Source organism: Salvelinus namaycush, chromosome 24 (assembly GCF_016432855.1).
Source record: "Salvelinus namaycush isolate Seneca chromosome 24, SaNama_1.0, whole genome shotgun sequence".
NCBI classification, from domain to species: domain Eukaryota; kingdom Metazoa; phylum Chordata; class Actinopteri; order Salmoniformes; family Salmonidae; genus Salvelinus; species Salvelinus namaycush.
Window position 1 is genome coordinate 4,436,789 of NC_052330.1, and position 23,640 is coordinate 4,460,428.

The window sequence follows — 23,640 nt, forward strand, 5'->3', positions numbered from 1 at the left end:
GCTGAAGAAATTCGGATTGGCACATAAGACCCTCAGAAACTTTTACAGATGAATAATTGAGAGCATCCTGTCGGGCTGTATCACCGCCTGGGACAGCAACTGCACCACCCACAACCGCAGGGCTCTCCAGAGGGTGGTACGGTCTGTCCAATGCATCACACTGCCTGCCCTCCAGTACACCTACAAATACCCGATGTCACAGGAAGGCCAAAAAGATCAAAGGATATCAACCATCTGAGCCAAGGCCTGTTCACCCCACTGTCATCCAGAAGGTGAGGTCAGTACATGTGCATCAAAGCTGGGCCCGAGAGACTGAAAAACAGTTTCTATCTCTAGATGTGAAAAACAGTTTCTATCTCTCGAGGTGGGACGCTAGCGTCCCGACAACAGCCAGTGAAATTGCAGGGCGCCAAATTCAAAACAGAAATCCCAAAATTACAAAAAGTATTATCCACCATTTTAAAGATAAACTTCTTGTAAATCCAACCACAGTGTCCGATTTCAAAAAGGCTTTACTGCGAAAGCACACCATGCGATTATGTTAGGTCAGCACCTAGTCCATACAGCCATTTTCCAGCCAAGGAGAGGGCTCACAAGTCAGAAACTGCGATTAAATTCATCACTAACCTTTGATGATCGTCATCAGATGGCACTCATAGGACTTCATGTTACACAATACATGTATGTTTTGTTCGATAAAGTTCATATTTATATCCAAAAATCTCAGTTTACATTGGCGCGTTATGGTCAGAAATGCATTGTCAAACATCCGGTGAAAGTGTAGAGAGCCACATCAAATTACAGAAATACTCATCATAAACATTGATAAACGATACAAGTGTTAAACATACCAATAAAGATAAACTTCTCCTTAATGCAACCGCTGTGTCAGATTTCAAAAAGGCTTTACGGAGAAAGCACACTTTGCGATTATGTTAGGTCAGCACCTAGCCACAGAAACCCATACAGCCATTTTCCAGCCAAGGAGAGTGTCACAAATGTTAGAAATAGCATTAAAATGAATCTCTTACCTTTGATTATCTTCATCTGGTGGCACTCCCAGGTCTCCATGTTAGACAATAAATGTTAGTTTTGTTAGATAATGTCCCTCTTTATGACCAAAAACCTCCTTTTTGTTTGCGCGTTTTGTTCAGTAATCCGAATGCTTAAGGTCTGCTAAGTCCAGACGAAAAGTATTTTTTAAGTACAATAAAAGTTAGTAGAAACATGCCAAACGATGTTTAAAATCAATCCTCCGGTTGTTTTTGTTATAAATAATCAATAATATTTCAACCAGACAAAAGCTTCGTCAAAAGGAAAGGAGAAACAAGAAAGGCTTGTTCCCGATCAGGCGCATGGCTGATGAATGGAAATTTCCACTGGCCACTGATTGAAAGTGCTGTTTCTCCCTCATTTTTCAGAGTAAAAGCCTGAAACAATGCCTAAAGACTGGCCACATGTAGAGGAAGACACAGAGCTTGTGAACTGGGTCCTAAGTCTTTGTATGGTGGATAGGCTTTCAATGGAAAAACAGCCTTTCAAAATAATAGTACTTCCTGGTTGGATTTTCCTGGGGTTTTCGCCTGCCATATCAGTTCTGTTATACTCACAGACATTATTTTAACAGTTTTGGAAACTTTAGAGGGTTTTCTATCCAAACCTACTAATTATATTCATATTGTATCTTCTGGGCCTGAGTAGCAGGCAGTTTAATTTGGGCACGCTTTTCATCATTACATTCTGCTTTACTCAACTCCGATGTATATACTGAATTCTATTCTACTGTATTTAGTCAATGTCACTCTGACATTGCTTGTCCTAATATTTAAATACAGTGGCTTGCGAAAGTATTCATCCCCCTTGGCATTTTTCCTATTTTGTTGCCTTACAACCTGGAATGAAAGTGTATTTTGGGGGGGGTTTGTATCATTTGATTTACACAGCATGCAACACACTTTGAAGATGCAAAATATTTTTTTTTATTGTGAAACAAGAAATAAGACCAAAAAAATTAATAACGGAAAACTGGGTCTGGGTTTTGAATTTAAATGTTTCCCCTTAAACCACTCGAGTGTTGCTTAAGCATTATGCTTAGGATCATTGTCCTAATGGAAGGTGAACTTCCATCCCAGTCTCAAATTTCTGGAAGCCTGAAACAGGTTTCCCTCAAGAATTTCCCTGTATTTAGCGCCATCCATCATTCTTTCAATTTTGACAAGTTTCCCAGTCCCTGCCGATGAAAAACATCCCCACAGCTTGATGCTGACACCACCATGCTTCACTGTGAGGATGGTTTTCTTGGGGTGATGTGAGGTGTTGGGTTTGCGCCAGACATAGCGTTTTCCTTGATGGTCAAAAAGCTACATTTTATTCTCATCTGACCAGAGTACCTACTTCTATATGTTTGGGGAGTCTCCCACAAGCCTTTTGGAGAACACCAAACGTGTTTGCTTATTTTTTTTCTTGAAGCAATGACTTTTTTCTGGACACTCTTCCGTGAAGCCCAGCTCTGTGGAGTGTACAGTTTAAAGTGGTTCTATGGACAGATACTCCAATCTCCACGGTGGAGCTTTGCAGCTCCTTCAGGGTTATCTTTGGTCTCTTTGTTGCCTCTCTGATTAATGCCCTCCTTGCCTGGTCCGTGAGTTTTGGTGGGCGGCCCTCTCTTGGCAGGTTTGTTGTGGTGCCATATTCTTTCAATTTTTCAATAATGGATTTAATGATGCTCCGTGGGATGTTCAAAGTTTCGTATCTTTTTTTAGAACCCAACTCTGATCTGTACTTATCCACAACTTTGTCCCTGACCTGTTTGGAGAGCTCCTTGGTCTTCATGGTGCCGCTTTCTTGGTGGTGCCCCTTGCTTAGTGGCGTTGCAGACTCTGGAACCTTTCAGAACAGGTGTATATATACTGAGATCATGTGACAGATCATTTGACACTGAGATTGCACACAGGTAGACTGTATTTAACTAATTATGTGACTTAAAGGTAATTGGTTGCACCAAATCTTATTTAGCGGCTTCATAGCAAAGGGGGTGAACAAACTTGCAGTTGTATTTTATTAAACAAGTTTTTTTTTTACTCCACTTGGATTGAAACTGGTTCTATCGTCAGATAACATGAAAATAGAGCTCTTTGGCCACGCACACCAGTGGTGGGTTTTGTGTTTGAAAGAAAGAAGCATATGCAGAAAATAACCCCATACCTACTTTAAAATATGGTGGTAGATCCAATGGGGCTATTTGCTTCCACTGGTCCTGGTGCCCTTGTTAAGGTCAACGGTGTGAACTTTACTGAGTACCAGGACATTTTTGCCAAAAACCTGGTTGCCTCTGCCAGGAGGCTGAATTTGGAAGCCAAAAGTGGACATTCCAGCAATACAATAACTCCAAGCACACATACAAATCCACAAATAAACATTTTGCAATGGCCATCTCAGTCTCTGGACTGGAACCCTTATGGTTTGGATGGAAGAGGACAATCCCATAAGCGCAGATGAAGGATATCAGGGATCTGAAAAGTTTCTGTATGGAGGAATGGTCCAAGACCCCTCTCTATGTGTTCTCCAATCTCATAAAACATTTGAGAAAAAGGCTCAGTGTTTCCAAAGGGAGGGTCCGGAGTCTTGAAAACAGGGGATCCAATCATTTTGACCGCTATCCTTTTGAGTTTTTTTATTGCTTGTTATACAAAATGTATTTCTGAGCAATTGCATTAGTATACAATTAATATATATATTTTTTAGCATACAAGAGAGCTCAGTATTATTTATTTTATACAGTCTTCTATTGTCATCTTTATCAAGGGATCCCTAAAGAAATGTACCCTACTGTATGTGAAAATATTACACACGCACATACTAAACATTTCACTCATATTCTATTTACCTGAACAGGTTCCCCGGTATTTCTGCGTATATCGGTATTGTAGCGCAAGTCATCTCTCTCAGAGGTCTCCTGAAGGGGTGGGTGTGGACCACTGCTGTAAGTGCAACTAAAACAGGAGAGGGCATCGCAGCCGTTGTCCATCAGATACTTCAGCATGGACAGATACTTCATACTGAACATGACGGTGGCCGGGAATGAGGTGGGGTGAGTGGGGACATAGGCATTGACGTTGGCCATGTGCTCCACCAGCAAAGTGACCAATTCGATACTACCTTGCCTCATGGCCACAAGTAGCGGGTTGAATGTGTCCAGGTTTGGGTTGGCACCGGCTTCTAGAAGCACGGTGGTCGTGTCCACGTTGCCGTTGGCGACGGCGAAGTAGAGCGCTGTTCTACGATGGTCCGCATACATCATGGAGCGTTCCTCCGACAGCATGGCATTGACGTCGTAGCCGGCCTTGATCAGGACCTCCAGGACTTCGTCCCAGTTGTACTCGGCGGCCAGGTGGAGGGGACTGATGCCACTGCGTTTCACTCTGGACTTGCTGGTGGCTTTGATCAGCAACGACACAATACTGAAATAGAAAATCACACAGGGGAAATTAGGGGTTGCCCAGAGTTGAGGATTAAGGGCTAGGGTTGCAATTTCCCCCTAAAACTTTCCCAAAGTTCCCACGTCTTTCAGAAATCGGAATATTCCAAGATGGAGAATTCCCTCCCTGATTGCGGGAATCCTCCAACCGGAATAAGGGGTCAAAGTCTCCACAAATAAAGCCCACCACAAAGGCCGGACACAAGGGGTTCATATTCTAGTTGGAACAATACATTTCTTCACAGATTGGTTTCAGTGTGTCTAGAATATTTGTCACAGGTCCGACTAAATGTTTATGCATGACTAGCATTTCGTATCATGTGCTCTACGAACTGAATGATTACAGCAGCATTTTCATTGGCTGAGAGTCCCTTTAACTTTTCTTTTGAGGTGCGGAGAAAAGGTGCAAGTGAAAGGGAAGTCAGATTCAGAAAAGGAAACTAGAAGGTAGGGTAGAGTACAGGATAGAAAGAAGGTGGGGGAAAGTACAATAATGGTATTATTATTGGCCATGATGACAAAGACGGCCATGACATGAGCGGTTGCCACGAATGTATCCTTTGTGGGAGCAAAAACTCCGAATTTGACCACAAAATCATGCATCGCTTGTTGTAATCAGACCAATTTTGGCAGAGTTATGCTTCTAAATTTGTAATAAAGGAGACTACTTCTAAGAAAATAGCCTTCTTGCAATGACGGGCTGCTCATGCTCATAGCTCACATTTCAACAGTCAATGACAGCGCCTCAACTCCACAGTTGGAATGCATTCAATTGTTAAAGTCAAGGAGATCTTGGGAGTACATGTACAGTATGAATAAGAAGAGACATAGGACTTAGGAAATTATATCTTTCTGACGCATGCCTTTCCTATGCACTTCTCAGTATTAAGTTGCGTAATGCACTCTGTAGGTGTGGTTACCTTGCTCGCTCTGAAAAAATGTAATTAAACCATTGAAAACCCTCAGTTTTCATTCATTGGGGTTTTCAGTACCTTTAACTTAAGACATTATTTTAAATATGGTGTACCACAGACTCAATAGAATACGTTGAGAGAACGGGGTCAAAATATAGTGAAATTAATGAAAGCCATCTGCATATTTGTCTCCATTTCAGCACCAACTGGTAGATTTAAAAATATTGTGATCTTGTATATCATTTAGGATGTTGTATATTATTTATCTATTTTTTGGGTTAGGAAGTATTTGACAAAAAAAATCCATGTCTCAATTGTATCAAGGCTTAAAAATCCTTCTTTAACCTGTCTCACCTTCATCTACACTGAATAAGGGATCGTAGCTTTCATCTGGTCAGTTTGTCATGGAAATAGCAGGTGTTCCTAATGTTTTGTACACTCAGTGCGTATTGAAGAGTACAAAGTCAGTGGTTTGATTCATCCTGAAAGTTGTCATATTCAAGTTAAACCCATACAATATTGGAAGGTGGAAAAAAGAAAAGTGTACAATAGAGGTTGAACAATAATCCTATAAATCTACCCTAATTCTCACTAATCATGGAACTGTATGACAATGGTCCAGTTGCTGTGAACATGTCCCAAATTGTTGCACAACGTTAGCCTAATATGATCTACTAATGCTAGCGTCCCTCAGGAAGAATTTACAAGGACGTGACAGAGGAAAGAAAGGTTAACGAAATGGAATGATGCTAAAATAAAATGTGAGTATTACTGATGGTGGCTAATATTGAACATTATACAAATTGTACAAACACGGCAGGTTCAGCCCTAAAGAAGCCTATAGCTTGGGTAGGGCTGTTGTGGTAACCATATTACCACCACACCCGCCGTCACGAGTCATGAAGGCAGTCAAATTCCATGTGAGCGTTTAGTCACAGTAATTAGGCTTCCCCAAGCTTGGATGCTGCTGATGGTCATTAGTAGCCTACCAAACTTGCTAACTGCTTGGTACTCAGCACGCTATTGTCCCTCAAACCACTGAAATCAAATGTAATCGAAAATCTAATCAAACACTTCATGAGAGCCCCATGAGCTCATGTTGCGCAACATTCCTATAGGCTATGCAATTGCGTGAAAAAACAGAGTGATGGCCTCTATTATAAAGAGGAGGATCCCATCAGCTTTCTATAGGCCTACTATATTTCGCAACTTTCCTAATATTAAGCACATTGCTGGCATGAAAATGAACCATGGAAAAAGCGACCACCATTTGCAATTTGGGTGCATAGATTACATGTATTGGGTCCATTCTAAAGCAAAATTAATTTCACAAATACTGTACCATTCAAAAGTTTACACACACCTACTCATACAAGGGTTTCTTTATTTGTACTATTTTCTACATTGTAGAATAACAGTGAAGACATCAAAACTATGGAGTTCCCCCCCCAAAAAATGGTGTTAAACAAATCAAAATATATTTTAGATTCTTCAAAGTAGCCACCCTTTGCATACTCTTGGTAGTCACCGTCTACCAGGTGAACCATCAGATCCTCCTCTCCATCCTCTCTGCACTGAGAGGAGGATATGATGGTTCATGGTGTCAAAAGCAGCAGATCGATCTAGGATGATGATAACAGAGGAGAGGGATTCAGCTTTGGTAATGTGGAATGCCTCTAGTGACACAGAGAAGAGCAGTCTCGTTTGAGTGACACGTCTTGAAGCCTGACTGGTTAGGGTCAAGAAGATCGTTCTGAGAGAGATAATGAGAAAGATCAGAGACCGCATGCTCAAGTGTTTTGGAAAGAAAATAAAGAGGGGGATACAGGTCTATAGTTTGACGTGTGTTGGTTTCCTTGAGGGGAGCAACTCGGGCCATTTTGAAGTTAGAGGGGACGCATCCAGTGGTCAGGGATGAGTTGATGAGGGAAGTAAGGAATGGGAAAAGGTCTCCAGAGACGGTCTGGGAGGAAGGAGGAGGGAGGGGTGGAGGATTAAGGACAGAGGAAAAGGTGGAAAAGAGTTTCCTAGGGTTAGAGGCAGAAGGGAGGGAAAGGATTATAGGTCCTATTGAAGTGAAGTTTACCTCCATTTATGCTCAGCTGCCCGCAGCCCTGTTCTGTAAGCTCGCAATGAGTCACTCAACCACGGAGCAGGAAGGGAGGGCCGGACCGGCCGGGAGGAAAGTGCGAGTCATAGGACGCGGAAAGAGATTGGAACAGGGTGAGGTTAAATGAGGCAAGGAGGGGTAAGAGAGAGTTGGAAACGATTGAACCGAAGACAGACATCAGAAAGTTGAAGTCGCCAAGTACGCAGACAGGTGAGCCATCTTCAGGAAATTAGCCTATCAAGGCATCAAGCTCATTGAGGAATTCTCCAAGTGCACCAGGTGGGTGATAGATGACAATGTTAAGCTTGAGTGGACAAGAGACAGGGACAGCATGGAATTCAAATGAGGAGATGGACAGGTGAGAGGGGGAGAAAAGAAAATCTCCACTCAGGAGGAACGAGTAGACCTGTGCCACCACCGCGACGACCAGACGCTTTCGGACTATGACAGAAAACATAGATGAAGAAAGAGAAGCTGGAGTAGCAGTGTTCTCTGGGGTGATCCATGTCTCCGTCTGGGTCAAAAGTCGAGGGATTGAAGGGCAGTATAGACTAAGATGAACTCGCCGTTTTTGATCGTGGAATGGCAGTTCCAAGCGCTGCCAGAGACCCAGCGGAATTCCACATGGGTTGTGCGCTCAGGGTACACTAAATTAGAAGGGTTGCAGCCAACGGGTGAGGAGCGTCTGTAAACCCTACAGGAAGAGGTGCAAACAGGTATAGCAAACAAATAGTTGACAAAGCTACAAAAGGGAAAAATGACAATCTGTAAATAAATAGGTAAGGTACTCAAGTGAGAGTGATGTGGAGCCTTCCTCGAATAACTTGTCGCAAAACAAAGACCGTTCTGACAAAACCGCCACTGACACGACCCCCGCTTACAGCTGCCGTTGAGAAACCAGGAGAGACTGAAAAACGAACACTCACTGCTGATTGCCTAGCAGAGGTGGAGAGCACACCTCCCTGTACTAATTGCTGATTGCCTAGGAGAGGTGATTACCAGCCAGTGATCACCAAAACAAGTCACAAATTGCCTTGCCCCTTGATCCTGGTTGATGTGTTAGTAACTATCTGCAAATAATGAGCAATCAGCAGTTCACACACCAAGTAGGCCATTGGGAAAACAGGCAGCACTTAAAGTAGATGGCCCTAGCTAGCATAAAGACAGTAATAGACCACAACAAATAAAGACACAAAATGTTTACTTCTCACTCATGGAGATATCAGGAGTTCTCTAGCTATAGAATGAAGCACGCTGAGATGGAGCATGAGAAGCTGGTTATGTACACTCAGAAAAAAGATGAAACCTCTCCCTCTCCAGTACAGCCACTGATTACCAAAACAAGTCGCAAATGACCCTGCCCCTTGATCAACAACTATCTGCAAATTATGAGAAGGCAGCAGTTCACACACCAAGTAGACCACTGGGAAGACAGGCAGCACTTACAGTAGCAAGAAAAAGTATGTAAACCCTTTGGAAATACCTGGATTTCATAACATTTGATCTGATCTTCATCTTGGTCACAACAAACACAGTCTGCTTAAACTATTATCACACAAACAATTATACGTTTTCAGGTCTTTACTGAACACACTGTGTAAACATTAACAGTGCAGGTTGGGAAAAGTATGTGAACCCTTGGATTTAATAACTGGTTGACCCTCCTTTGGCAGCCATAACCTCAAACAAAGTTTTCTGTAGTTGTGGATCAGACATGCACAACGGTAAAGAGGAATTTTGGACCATTCCTCTTTGAAAAACTGTTTCAGTAAAGCAATATTCTTGGGATGTCTGGCGTGAACTGCTCTCGAGGTCATGTCACAGCATCTCAATCGGTTGCCAGTAGGGCTGTGAAACATCCAGGTGCACTTTTGAAAATTTCAGATGGGCAGCAATGTTTTTTTTTGACAGTGGTGGCTTCTTCCGTGGTGTCCTCCCCTGAACACCATTCTTGTTTAATGTTTGATGTATCGTAGACTCGTCAACAGAGATGTTAGCATGTTCCAGAGATTTCTGTAAGTCTTTAGCTGACGCTCTAGGATTCTTCTTAACCTCATTGAGCATTCTGCGCTGTGCTCTTGCCATCTTTGCAGGATGGCCACTCTTAAGGAGAGTAGCAACAGTGCTGAACTTTCTCTATTTACGGACAATTTGTCTTACCGTGGACTGATAACATCAAGGCTTTTAGTGATACTTCTGTAACCCTTTCCAGCTTTATGCAAGTCAACAATTCTTAATCGTAGGTCTTCTGAGATGTCTTTTGTTCGAGGCATGGTTCACATCAGGCAATGCTTCTTGTGAATAGCAAACTCACATTTTGTGAGTGTTTATTATAGGGAAAGGCAGCTCTAACCAACATTTCCAATCTCGTCTCATTGATTGGACTCCAGGTTAGCTGACTCCAATTAGCTTTTGGAGAAGTCATTAGCCTCGGGGTTCACATTCTTTTTCCAACCTACACTGTGAATGTTTAATTGATGTATTCAATATAGACAAGAAAAATACCATAATGTGTGTGTTATTAGTTCAAGCTTTCAGCGCACGGTCTAGTTTTCTGAATTTCCGCCTGTCTGAAGTGCCCAAAGTAAACTGCCTGTTACTCAGGCCCAGAAGCTAGGATATGCATATAATTCGTATAATTGGATAGAAAACACTCTGAAGTTTCTAAAACTATGAGGTTAAAATAATGTCAGTGAGTATAACAGAACTGATATGGCAGGCAAAAACCAGAGGAAAATCCATCCATAAATATTATTTTTTTTAGCTCCCAGCCACTTCAAATGTGAAGCTATTGAAAACTATGACTTCCGCCTCCCAGATTGCAGTTCCTATGGCTTCCATTAGATGTCAACAGTCTTTATACATGGTTTCAGGCTTGCTTTTAGAAAAACCAACGAGGAATAGTAGTTTATCCAAGGGGAGCACTAAGTCAAAAGTAGTCTCTTTGCGCACGTGAACGACCTGAGGATTAATTAGAAACGTCGTTTGACTTGTTTGGACGAACTTTACCGTTAACTTTTGGGACTTCTTTGTCTTCGTGTTGAACTGGTGGATTACTGAACTCAATGACGCCTACTAAACTGACTTTTTGGGATATAAAGAAGGTATGTATCGAACAAAACGACCATTCATTGTGTAGCTGAGACCCTTGGGATTGCAAGCAGAGGAAGATCTTCAAAAGTGATTTATTTTTTTGCTATTTATGATTTTGTGACGCCTGTGCTGGTTTGAAAACATATGTTGTTGTGGGGCGCTGTCCTCAGATAATCGAATGCTATGCTTTCGCCGTAAAGCCTATTGTAAATCGGACAATGCGGTTCGATTACCAAGAATCTAAGCTAAAGAATCATGTATGACACTTGTATTTTCATGAATGTTTAATATTACGATTTTGTATTTTGAATTTGGCGCGCTCTGATTTCACCGGATGTTGTCGAATTTGATCCCGCTAGCTGGATCCGTGCGCTAAGAGATTTTAGGAGTCTTCTAGCTATAGATTGAAGCACACAGTTACTTAGGCATAATAAAACACTTAAGCTTTTTCTGATCATGAGTATCAACTGTCAATTTACAGATACGATTACAAATACACCTCTAAAACTAATAACAACACAGTAGATGAATCTGATACGTAGGCTAAAGAGGATGACCAACAGTGCTTTCTTTAGCGAGTACTTGGAGGTTAAGAAGCCCAGTGGTTCTAGTGTTAAGGGTGTGCAGGGATATTTGTAATCAAACCATGTTTCAAGGCAATTTAAGCTGATTGCACGTACCCATCATTTCCTTGTTGGGCAGCGATATGTAGTGGCAGAAGTCCTTTCTTGCCCACTTTGTTGGCGTTAGCTTTCTGAGAAAGAAGAATCTCCACAATGTCCTCATGGCCATTCTTAGCCGCCTCATACAGAGCTGTGGACCCATCACTTGCCTCGCTATTGACATCAGCACCTAGAACATATTCAGAACAATGTACAGTTAGAAAAGTAAAAAAACAATCCATGGTTAGAGCTCCACAACAGCTGTATGTGGTCTGGGGACAGTCTCAATTCAGTGTAATGCCATTTGTCCTACAGAATTCATCCTCTTTTCCAGGGGAAAGTCATACCCATACCGTGTTTAATAAGAAATCGAAGTGTTTCCACATGTCCACTCTGGGCTGCAGTAGAAAGTGGTGTGATACCGTACATGTTGGTTGGGCTGAGCTTAGCCCCGTTCCGGACTAACATCTCACAGATCTCAACGTTGTTGCGGCTCACAGCCTCTAGGAGATCTGTCCAGCCCTGGGTGGAGTATTTGTTCACCACAGCACCGTGATTCAGAAGCATGACCACAATCTCGGCATTGTCCATTTCACAAGCTGCGGAAAATGTCAAAGATTGACAGACAGCAGTTATATGGGAAGACTTTTTCCTGGGGTGCTCAAGACAGCTTGAGAGGATACTGGGAGAGGCAATCTGTAATGGCAGATTTTGGGTGTAGCTGTATTTCTTATATCAAGCCATCCCTGTCTCCCAATAACCTCTCCTTTCTCCTGAAGCGTGCCCTTGTTCACTAGTGCTCCCCGCTTGTGCTCCCACCTTCATGTTGAATACATGAAGGTCAAGTTTTTCAGCTATATTTTCTCACAGTGTTCTGATCTTGCTACCCAACAAGTTATTTCACTATCAGTAGCCTATGACTTACTACTCTTAAAGTAAAAGGATAATAACAAAGGGGTTGGTAGATATTGTAGGTCTTAGTAGGTCTTAAAGGCAAATGTTTTACCTTTGTAGAGGGGGCTCTCTCTCTCCTTGTTGGCAATGTCTGGGTCAGCCCCCATCTCCAGAAGTGCCTCTACACAGGCCACCTTTTCCCTTTCCACCGCCAAGATGAGAGCGGTCCGGCCTTTCAGGTCGCACTTGTTAATCACACTAGGTTGAGCTTGAAAAGTGGAAAGAAGAACACTAGGATATACTTTATTTTACACTGTATTTTACAGTCTGCTATTTAGCTGGCATTTACTTGGTAAAATTGTAAAATACTTGGTAATTACTTGGTAAAATGGGTATACCATTTGGTATGGACTGCTATTGTAATCAATTGTTAAATTCTTTGACATGAGACTACAAAATGTCAATTGTTACCACTACACACTTTCCCAGTAAATAACAGGTAAGTACCAGCTTAAATGGGACTATAAAATATAAAGATACCAGTCTTACAAAAACGGACAACAACCAATGATCCAAAGAATGACTGTACTAAATGTACAAGGAATCACTCACTATACATGTACAGTACATCTATGGGGTTTTAAATTGCATTTACCCGCAAGAAGAACTCTGACACACTGGTCTTGGCCATAATATGCAGCCTCGTGCAGCGGGATCCATCCATACTTGTCAGGCCGCAGTATGTTATTCCCGCTGTTTCTAGCCATAGCTCGTACCGTAGTCACATCACCATTCAGGATGGCTTTCACAATAGGGTCCTGTTCCCTACTAGGCAAACATACCCATCATCATCCACTTGCCTTTTTCCCTAGTTCACATAAACTATAGAAGAGCTAACATATGCTACTGTACCTGTAGACTTCCAGTCATTGCGCTAATGCTAGTTAGCAATGGCTCGCAAAACTACCTCTAGCATCCTTCATAATGCACATAGAGACATAAAATGATATCCACAAGTTCATCTGACTCTGGCTAAGTAGAGAAACGGCTTAATTGCCAGAATCTCGCAGTCCTTTAAAGGGACAATCCAGAACATTCTCAAACTCAATTAGTGAATGTTTTATCGATTTGCTATCTTTGAGTTATGGAAAGTGGATTAAAATGAAATACACACATCCTTAGTTAGGGTTTATGGTGTTGGAAAGACATTGGTTACTTAAGTTGCGAATTTGACCACTTTTCAACCTCATTTATTATTTCCAAAACCATAACATTGTCTATATATGTGAAAATGGCACTGTGATTAAAAATCTACCATAAAAAAAAGTGCAATTTGATGATGTCATCAAAAGTAAAAAAACATTTTTAAATGTAGTGATTTTCAACGACTATGAGAATCGCGGTCACGTGGTGAGCAGGAAAATGTCCTCCCCTGGCTAGAAACGTTGCAGGTTTTGAAAACCGCATTGTTGTTCACTTTTAAAGTGATCAAATTGCAATTTGTAGGACCTTTCTTCTTTACTTTGTTCTGTAGTGTAAAAGATATGCATAGTTTTCACATACTGTATGTACACTTTGGTATGTTGCTGGAGATAATGCATGTGAGGTTGAAAAGTGGTGGAAATGCCAGCAGGTATCCCAACAGGTTTTTAACGTGGATAAATGATGTACAAAGTACAACAAATGTCATCACATATTATAGAAACATTATTACATATCCTGAAGTGTTCATGTCTTGGTGTGAAGGCAATATGTGTTGCTAAATACCCTCTGTGAAAGGACACACTTACTTTTCTTTGTCTGGCACGTGCTGAACGGAGCCATCGCCTCTGTGATATGCCAGCATGCGCTTTCCATTGCCAGTTACAAAATGAGTCACCACAATGTCTCCACATTTCCTCCTTTCTTCACATGTCCTTCTCCTGCTACAGGAACGGTGAGATATAATTAGTTGACAGTCACATTTTATGCAAATGTATACATCAAATAAATGAAAGTAATATGGTGGGACCTTAATCTAATTGTACATTGTGTTTCTTCAAAGTGAAATAGTTGAATCCTTAAACTTTCATTGCTGACATGCGTACTATGGAAAGCTCTGTATCAATGAACACAGTACAGCCATCTAAAGTAATTGTCCACTATCACAATCCACTGCTCAAGTGCATTTCTAAGTGGTAGGCTTAATGCATGTGCATAGTTGATATCCAACATGCACAGTTGCAGGGCACTAAAAAGTTATCTTTTTTTTAAACCCTGGTACCACCAAGTTTTTGTGAAAAACTATCGAGTCACTATCAGTCACGTTTATTTGACTGGTATTGTTGCAGCAAAATAATCCTGCAGCAAGAGGATTTCAATGTTTAATCCACAATGTTGTTGATGGTGGTTAGGCTATTAGCTGGTCAAAATTAGGCTACATGAAAAGTGCAGTACTGTTAATATAACTGTGTTAGTGTGGATTTTCAGTGAATTTATGTAAATCACAAAGCTCATTTGCATTTCCTTCAGCGCAGGAATTCTCACCAAAAAAGAGTGATCAAATGAAGATCCTACATCATTAAGTAAACACTGCACGAGTCAAGTCATTTATTTGAGGAAACCGTCACTCATGCATACTTATGAAGTCTGTAACCTACATATGAAATCGAATGGCCAAACCCCACCAAAGGTTGTATAACTCTGGAAACGTATACTACATTTGCTTTGAAGGAGATGTCTGTATAGTGATACATAGACACACATTACTGACGGGATCCATATAATAATCAGAGAAAGCTTTTCTTTTCTACACTGTAACTATAGATAAGGTACGTAATAAGGACAGTTATAGTGCTACGGGGTGGCAGGTAGCCTAGTGGTCAGAGCGTTGGGCCAGTAACCGAAAGGTTGCTGGATCGAATCCCTGAGCTGACAAGGTAAACATCTGTCGTTCTGCCCCTTAACAAGGCAGTTAACCCACTGTACCCCGGTAGGCCGTCATTGTAAATAAGAATTTGTTCTTAACTGACTTGCCTAGTTAAATAAAATAAAGGTAAAAAATAAATACATGTATTATGCCAATACATTTGAAATACATGTAACTATCTGTAGCCTACAACTTCATATAAAGGGGGGCCCAAAACCCAAAGTGGGTCATGAAAAACAATGAAGGGTCTTTTCAGCTGGCACATACGCGTCAGGTGGGTTGGCAGTAGGCGGCCTATGGCTTGGGTCCTCCCTAGGTGGATTTGATGGGTTCGGTGTAGTTGTGGGTGGATTTGCCCTGAACTGGACTGTTCTTCTGCCTAGAGCTGTGGAGGTCTTGCTGGCTTCACCCAGTGAAGTGGCATTGTGGCGATCACTAAGGCTGCGTTCGATAGCCAGCTGCATCAGCTCGTCATCTGACAGGTTGCTGTAGAGAGTGTAGTCATCAAACCCCTGAGTGAGGCCGATAGTGGAGCCAGGCATGGACTTGCTGGCAACTGCCATGTTGGATCTGGAAAGAAAAGAGAGAATACAATATAACGGTTACATATGATGTTTTATGCATTATGTCCACCATGTTGGATCTTGAGACCCATTCCTTGGCACCTACACCAGGGGTGGCCAAGACTGGTCCTAGCGGGTGTCACAATATCGTCCATCTAGAGACCATGATTAAAGGAATAATTTACCCAAATAACAAAAATGCATATTGGTTCTGATTGTGTAGATGATTTGAACATGACATGCAAAAATGGGATTATCAGGGATATTGACTTGCATTGGTTACGTGCCACAAATGCAAAAAACTGAGCATTTGTAGACAGTGGCCAGATAATCAAAACCAAAGGTTTTCTGGGGAAGAATATCAAAACATTTCTGCAGCCTTGAATATCCCCAAGAACACAGTGGCCTCCATCATTCTTAAATGGAAGAAGTTTGACACCACCAAGACTCTTCCTAGAGCTGGCCGCCCGGCCAAACTGAGCAATCGGGGGAGAAAGGCCTTGGTCAGGGAGGTGACCAAGAACCCCATGGCCACTCTGACAGAGCTCTAGAGTTCCTCTGTGGAGATAGGAGAACCTTCCAGAAGGACAACCATCTCTACAGCACTCCACCAACCAAGCCTTTATGGTCGAGTGGCCAGAAGGAAGGCTCTCCGAAATAAAAGGCACATGACAGCCTGCTATGAGTTTGGCAAAAGGCACCTAAAGACTCTTAGACCATGAGAACAAGATTATCTGGTCTGATGAAACCAAAATTGAAGATTTTGGCATGAATGCCAAGCGTCACGTCTGGAGGAAACCTGGCACCATCCCTACCGCGAAGCATGGTGGTGGCAGCATCATGTTGTGGGGATGTTTTTCAGTGGCAGGGACTGGGAGACTAGTCAAGATCGAGGCAAAGGTGAACGGAGCAAAGTACAGAGAGATCCTTGATGAAAACCTGCTCCACAGCACTCAGGACTACAGACTAGTATGAAGGTTCACCTTCCAACAGGACAATGCCCCTAAGAACACAGCCAAGACAACGCAAGAGTGGCTTCGGGACAAGTCTCTGAATGTCCTTGAGTGGCCCAGCCAGTGCCCGGATTTGAACCCGATTGTACTTCTCTGGAGAGACCTGACAATAACTGTGCAGCAATGCTCCCCATCCAACCTGACAGAGCTTGAGAGGATCTGCAGAGAAGAATAGGAGAAACTCCGCAAATACAGGTGTGCTAAGCTTGTTGCGTCATTCCCAAGAAGAGTTGAGGCTGTAATCGCTGCTAACGATGCTTCAACAACGTGCTGAGTAAAGGGTCTGAATGTATTATTTCAGTTTTTTATTTTAATAAATTAACAAAACAATTCTAAAAAACGTTTTTTTCTTTGGCATTATGGGGTATTATTGATGAGGGAAAAAACTATTTCATAAATTTTAGAATAAGATTGTAACATAACAAAATGGGGAAAAAGTCAAGGGGTCTGAATACTTTCCGTTGAAACTGTAATTATGTTTTAATCTTCAACATAGAAATGCTATCAACATTTTACAGAAACAAGTTACAAATGATGGAGTTATCCATGATTAATCAAATTATATTTTGAAAGAGAAAGGCAAAGTACTTCAATCATATGTTTTCATTTCAGTCCCCTCCATCTCCACTAACTGAAGTTAATTGTAAGGATTTTTAATGTTAATAGTGTACAATTAACAGGTATACAGAAATACTCATGTGAAGGCCTAATTACAGAGGAGAAACTTCTAGATGCAAGTAAAGCCTTCACGTCCGGGAAAACTCCAGGGCTGGTGTATCAAAGGTATATCAAATATTTTTCAATGTACTCAAAGGTCCGTTATTAACATGCTTTACCCACTCCTATAAAAATAGAATTAATTAAAAAGGTATTGTCGGATATTATTCATTCTAATCAGACAGGGTTTTTACATGGACAATAGTTTGGAGAAAGTACTGGAAATACAGTAATACAACTATAAAAAATCTGTGACACCAGGCCTGGCATTCATAGCCTTTGATGAAGTATGTAATTCATATATTGGACTATTTTAATTTTGGAGAATCTCTTATACAATGTGTTAAAGTTATGCATAGCAACCCCAGGTGTAAAATAGTAAATAATGGCTACTTCTCAGAAAGTATTAAATTGTTAAGAGAAGTAAAACAAGGGTGTCCACTATTGGCATATCTATTTATTATGGCATTGAAATGTTAGCTATTAAAACCAGATCCAACAATAATATCAAGTGGCTAGAAATCCAGGGCTTAAACATTTTGTATGTGTCATTGTACGCTGACAATTAATGTTTTCTTTTAAATCCCCAACTTGGATCCCTGCACAGCCTCATAGAAGATCTAGATCATTTTCTAACCTCTGGATTAAAACTGATTTATGATAAATACACCATATTACGTATTACGTACTTTTACATTACCGTGTAGTTTACCAATAAAATGGTCCAACGGTGAAGTGGACATATTCGGTATTCATATCCTGAAAGAATGAAATGATCTCACTACAAAACATTTTAATAGAAAGTTATCTAATTTGGCTAAAATATTGTGACCAATGAAAGGACTACACCGGTCTATTTGTGGAAAAATCTGGTTGTAATTTCAGTTTAATCCACTAGAAAAGACAGAACAAATATTACAACAAATATTATGGTTAAATTCAAATATACTAATTGATAAAAAAAACATGATAAAAAAATGAACACGGTATCATCATTGTAAATTATATCATAAATAGGACTTGTGGAGTTATGTCACACATGCAGTTAACAAAAATATATGGAAATGTCTGATTGCAGCATTACCGCAAAAATAGAGGAGGCAAGTGGAAAGGGGAGAAGGTAAGGAACTTGTCTGTCGGCCCTGCATTAAATACCAAAATTGGCTAAAGAATTGTGATCAATAAAAAATAATACATGTTTTATTTAAGGACTAAAAAATGGACAGCTTCGCCATACAGGTTGCAAAATAGCTGGTAGGAGAATGTTGATGTACCATTTACGCACATGGTTTATGAACTGATACACAAAATGTCACCAGATTTAAAACTTTAAATATAATATAATTGACTATACAACATGCTTGCAATCAATAGAATGATATATATACACTGCTCAAAAAAAAATAAAGGGAACACTTAAACAACACAATGTAACTCCAAGTCAATCACACTTCTGTGAAATCAAACTGTCCACTTAGGAAGCAACACTGATTGACAATAAATTTCACATGCTGTTGTGGAAATTATAGGCAATTAGCAAGACACCCCCAATAAAGGAGTGGTTCTGCAGGTGGTGACCACAGACCACTTCTTAGTTCCTATGCTTCCTGGCTGATGTTTTGGTCACTTTTGAATGCTGGCGGTGCTTTCACTCTAGTGGTAGCATGAGACGGAGTCTACAACCCACACAAGTGGCTCAGGTAGTGCAGCTCATCCAGGATGGCACATCAATCCTAGCTGTGGCAAGAAGGTTTGCTGTGTCTGTCAGCGTAGTGTCCAGAGCATGGAGGCGCTACCAGGAGACAGGCCAGTACATCAGGAGATGTGGAGGAGGCCGTAGGAGGGCAACAACCCAGCAGCAGGACCGCTACCTCCGCCTTTGTGCAAGGAGGAGCACTGCCAGAGCCCTGCAAAATGACCTCCAGCAGGCCACAAATGTGCATTACAGGTCGGCAGGCAGGCTCAGGGTCAGGGGCAGGCAGAGTGGTCAGGCAGGCGGGCTCGGAGTCAGGACAGGCAAGGGTCAAAACCAGGAGAGCAAGAAAAGAGAGACTGGAAAAAGCAGGAGCTGAGACAAAAACCGCTGGTTGACTTGAACAAACAATACAAACTGGCAACAGACAAACAGAGAACACAGGTATAAATACACAGGGGATAAAGGGGAAGATGGGTGACACCTGGAGGGGGGGTGGAGACAATCACAAAGACAGGTGAAACAGATCAGGGTCTGACATTAAGTGTATTCAATTTAGTCAAAAGATTAGTATTTGGTCCTATATTCCTAGCACGCATTGATTACATCAAGCTCTTGACTCACTCATAATTAATCACAATTCATTAATGATTATCCGTAATCATGGTAGCATCCTCATTAATGTAGAAGTGTTCTGAAATATATTCTATTCTTATTTACAATAGAAGTGACTCAATACATTATTTACCATTCATTTCTATAGGGCACAACATAATCCAAACACAACCAAACAAACTGCAAATGCATCCACAAGTTTGATGCAGTCTTTGTGTCACGTGGTATAATGATAGGAGGCAAGCCAGTAATACATGATAGTGTTTTTTTATTTTCTCCACCCAAACAAAGAGGAAGGTGTAAACCTCTAAATAATACATGGGACGAGAACCGTAAAACAAGTGCACAATAACACGTAGCATGGAAGCCGATACAACAGCACAGGTGCTCACAAGACCAACGGACATGGTAACAATAACCAAGGACAATGGGGAACAGAGGGCACATACAGTTGGAAGTTTACATACACTTAGGTCGGAGTCATTAAAACTCGTTTTTCAACCACTCCACAAATTTCTAGTTAACAAACTATAGTTTTGGCAAGTCGGTTAGGACATCTAGTTTATGCATTTATGCAATTGTTTACAGGCAGATTATTTCACTTATAATTCACTGTATCACAATTCCAGTGGGTCAGAAGTTTACATACACTAAGTTGACTGTGCCTTTAAACAGCTTGTAAAATTCCAGAAAATGATGTCATGGTTTTAGAAGCTTCTGATAGGCTAATTGACATAATTTGAGTAAATTGGAGGTGTACCTGTGGATGTATTTCAAGGTCTACCTTCAAACTCAGTGCCTCTTTGCTTGACATCATGGGAAAATCAAAGAAATCAGCCAAGACCTCAGAAAAAAAATGTTAGACCTCCACAAGTATTGTTCATCCTTGGGAGCAATTTTCAAATGCCTGAAGGTACCACTTTCATCTGTACAAACAATAGTACACAAGTAGAAACATGGTGGGACCACGCAGCTGTCATACCGCTCAGGAAGAAGACGTGTTCTGTCTCCTAGGGATGAACGTACTTTGGTGCGAAAAGTGTGAATCAATCCCAAAACAACAGCAAAGGACCTTGTGAAGATGCTGGAGGAAACAGGTACAAAAGTAGCTATATCCACAGTAAACGAGTCCTATCAACATGGCCGCTGAGCAAGGAAGAAGCCATTGCTCCAAAACCGCCATAAGAAAGCCAGACTATGGTGTGCAACTGCACATGGGGACAAAGATCGTAGTTTTTGGAGAAATGTCCTCTGGTCTGATGAAACAGAAATAGAACTGTTTGGCCATAATGACTATCATTATGTTTGGAGAAAAAAGGGGGAGGCTTGCAAGCCGAAGAACACCATCCCAACCGTGAAGCACAGGGTTGGCAGCATCATGTTGTGGGGGTGCTTTGCTGCAGTAGGGACTGGTGCACTTCACAAAATACATGGCATCATGAGGGAGGACAACAAAGTCAAGGTATTGGAGTGGACATCACAAAGCCCTGATCTCAATCCCATAGAAAATGTGTGGGCAGAACTGAAAAAGCGTGTGCGAGCAAGGAGGCCTACAAACCTGACTTAGTTACACCAGCTCTGTCAGGAGGAATGGGCCAAAATTCACCCAACTTATTGTGGGAAGCTTGTGGAAGGCTACCCTAAATGTTTGACCCAAGTTAAACAAGTTAAGGACAATGCTACCAAATACTAATTGAGTGTATGTAAACTTCTGACCCCACTGGGAATGTGATGAAAGAAATAAAATCTGAAATAAATAATTCTCTCTACAATTATTCTGACATTTCACATTCTTAAATTAAAGTGGTGATCCTAACTGACCTAAGACAGGGAATTTTTACTAGTATTATTTTATCTTTACTAGAAAATTTTTGTTTAAATGTATTTGGCTAAGGTGTATGTAAATGTACGACTTCAACTGTATATACACATACTAATCAAGAGGATTGGGAACCAGGTGTGCGTAATGAGACAAGACAGTCCGGGGTTGGCGGTAATGTATCCAGTTCAGTGACACCTAGAAGGCCGGTGACGTAGACCTCTGGAGCTGGTGAACGGAATGAGCAGCAGTACCAGGGGATCCATGACACTTTGCATGCTAGGAATATGGGACCAAGTACTACACTTCTGACTCATTTTCATTTACAATAAGTGAATTTGTCCAAATACTTATGACACTTTCAAATGGGGGTGCTTTCATTTCTAAATGGTAAAAAAGATAGTGTTTTAAAAAGCCCTCAAATAAAATGTGACATTTCCTACTGTCGCCAGATTTAAAACATTTGATCTCAAATCCAAAATGCTGGAGTACAGAGCCAAGTTAAATGTTTTAGCTTCACTGTCCAAATCCATACGTAGGTGAATATAACTGCAAGACCAAAGTATGTGCAAGTGGCTTGTCAATAAGGCAAACTCCCATGGTACACATTAATTAGGCATGGCCCGAGTAGTCGGACAAAGCGAGTTTTGTAACGGATAATGGCATTTTCTGGATATGATTATGATCAAGTTTTTTTGTAATTATCCGTTATAGAAAAAGAAAGTGGGTGCCAGCACTCATCTTTCTAATGTCAGTCAATCATGTGCAAGGTTCTATGTGGTCTAAATAACTCAACTGGCTGTTTGTAAAGAGAAGGGCAGGCTGTACGTTAATCCTGCTGCGTTGATTGGATAGATTTAAGCTGTATTTCTCCTGTCCGCTCGCTTCATAATTTCACTTGATCAGTTTTCCTCGCATGTTTTCGGTCTGATCATTTAGATTGCTACTATGATAAATCACATGTCGAGGACTGTTGCTGTCAAGCTATCAATGTGCATACTATCTAGCAAGTGGGGAAAGGTTAGGGGAAAAATATTTAAACGCTGATGTGTATTCTGACTGAGTGACAGAAAACTTGCACTGCACCACTCGGGAGCCCTTGCAGGTTGCAGGTTCCTTCTCGACAATGCAATAAGTCATAATAAAATATCAGAATATGAAAATAAAATAAATGGCTCAGTAGAATATTTTTTTTAGCATAAGTATAATACAGGGAAGAACAACATAGTCCAATATTTGTCTTACCTTTTCACCCGAGCTCTTACCGTTCTCCAGAGGCAAAAACAGTTTTAAAAGTGTTTTTCTTCTCTGGTTAGTCTCACTTTCCCCCACGAAGACTTCTCCACTCCTCTGACAGTGCAGGGCTCTGATTCTGGGCTTCTGCTCCAGCCGTCTAGGATATTTCTGGAGGCTTCACGTGATATCCACAGTGTGGTGGGCCAACTTTTCCTCTCCCCCTTCATAGCTCAGATTGCTCATGAGCAGGAGCTGGCCTAGTTTTTTTTGCAGAGGGACAGATATCGCTGAACAACAAAACAAATAGCTGGAACTCTTTGGAGAAATAGCAAGGAATCCCAAAATTCAGGAAATGTGTCAATCATACAATTCATAAATATTACAATAAAGTGATATTGACTATGTTCAATGGAAACTGTGAGTAGTCCAGAGTACAGTGTTTAGGCTTGTAATCTTCCTGTGCTAGGTCAGACTCTTGCTGCGTCTGGGTCAGGTTTTATTGTGGTGAGTTGTTTCTTATGTTAAGTGGTCTGGTATTGTGTTGTGTTAAAATCACTGCAATGCAAAGAGGTGTTCATTAAATGCATGAAAAAAAAGAGTCAAGTTGATCAACAAGGTCAGCTTCTTTCCGTTGTGTTGGCAGCTCAATCTGTGTCATGTGTTTGTTTACTTCTGAACCCAGTACACTTTACGTTCCTTTTCTGTTTGTGGGCAAATTCACAGATACCCACAGGCTGGAATCGAGAATACCAGCCACTAGAGTTACAGTTATGCTGTCAGTGAATTTTTGAATACCCTGTTGAGTGTAGAGCTTAGGGGTTTGTTTTGTACTCAGCTAATCGTTTGTTGTCGTGGAGAACAAGCAATAAAAAGTATGCTGCAGAAAGCCTGGTGTCAGCAAAAAACACAATTTTTAGTTTTACCTA

At 41.2% G+C, this 23,640-nt stretch overlaps 1 protein-coding gene across 2 annotated transcripts; it reads right to left on the reverse strand.

The window, feature by feature from the left end:
• Nucleotides 1-2,912: 2,912 nt before the first annotated feature.
• LOC120019613 (ankyrin repeat and SOCS box protein 2-like) lies at nt 2,913-22,825 on the reverse strand. Of its 2 annotated transcripts, none has more exons than XM_038962963.1 (8): nt 22,724-22,825; nt 15,326-15,628; nt 13,941-14,075; nt 12,806-12,975; nt 12,263-12,418; nt 11,610-11,855; nt 11,275-11,446; nt 2,913-4,460 (listed from the first exon to the last, which is right to left on the reverse strand). In XM_038962963.1, the coding sequence occupies exons 2-8, from the start codon at nt 15,619-15,621 to the stop codon at nt 3,872-3,874; spliced, it is 1,764 nt and encodes a 587-aa protein (XP_038818891.1). In that variant the 5' UTR covers nt 15,622-15,628; nt 22,724-22,825; the 3' UTR covers nt 2,913-3,871. The 2 variants fall into 2 exon arrangements, with proteins under 2 accessions (XP_038818891.1, XP_038818890.1); XM_038962962.1 differs by having other exon boundaries at nt 12,806-12,978.
• Between the last annotated feature and the right edge of the window lie 815 nt (nt 22,826-23,640).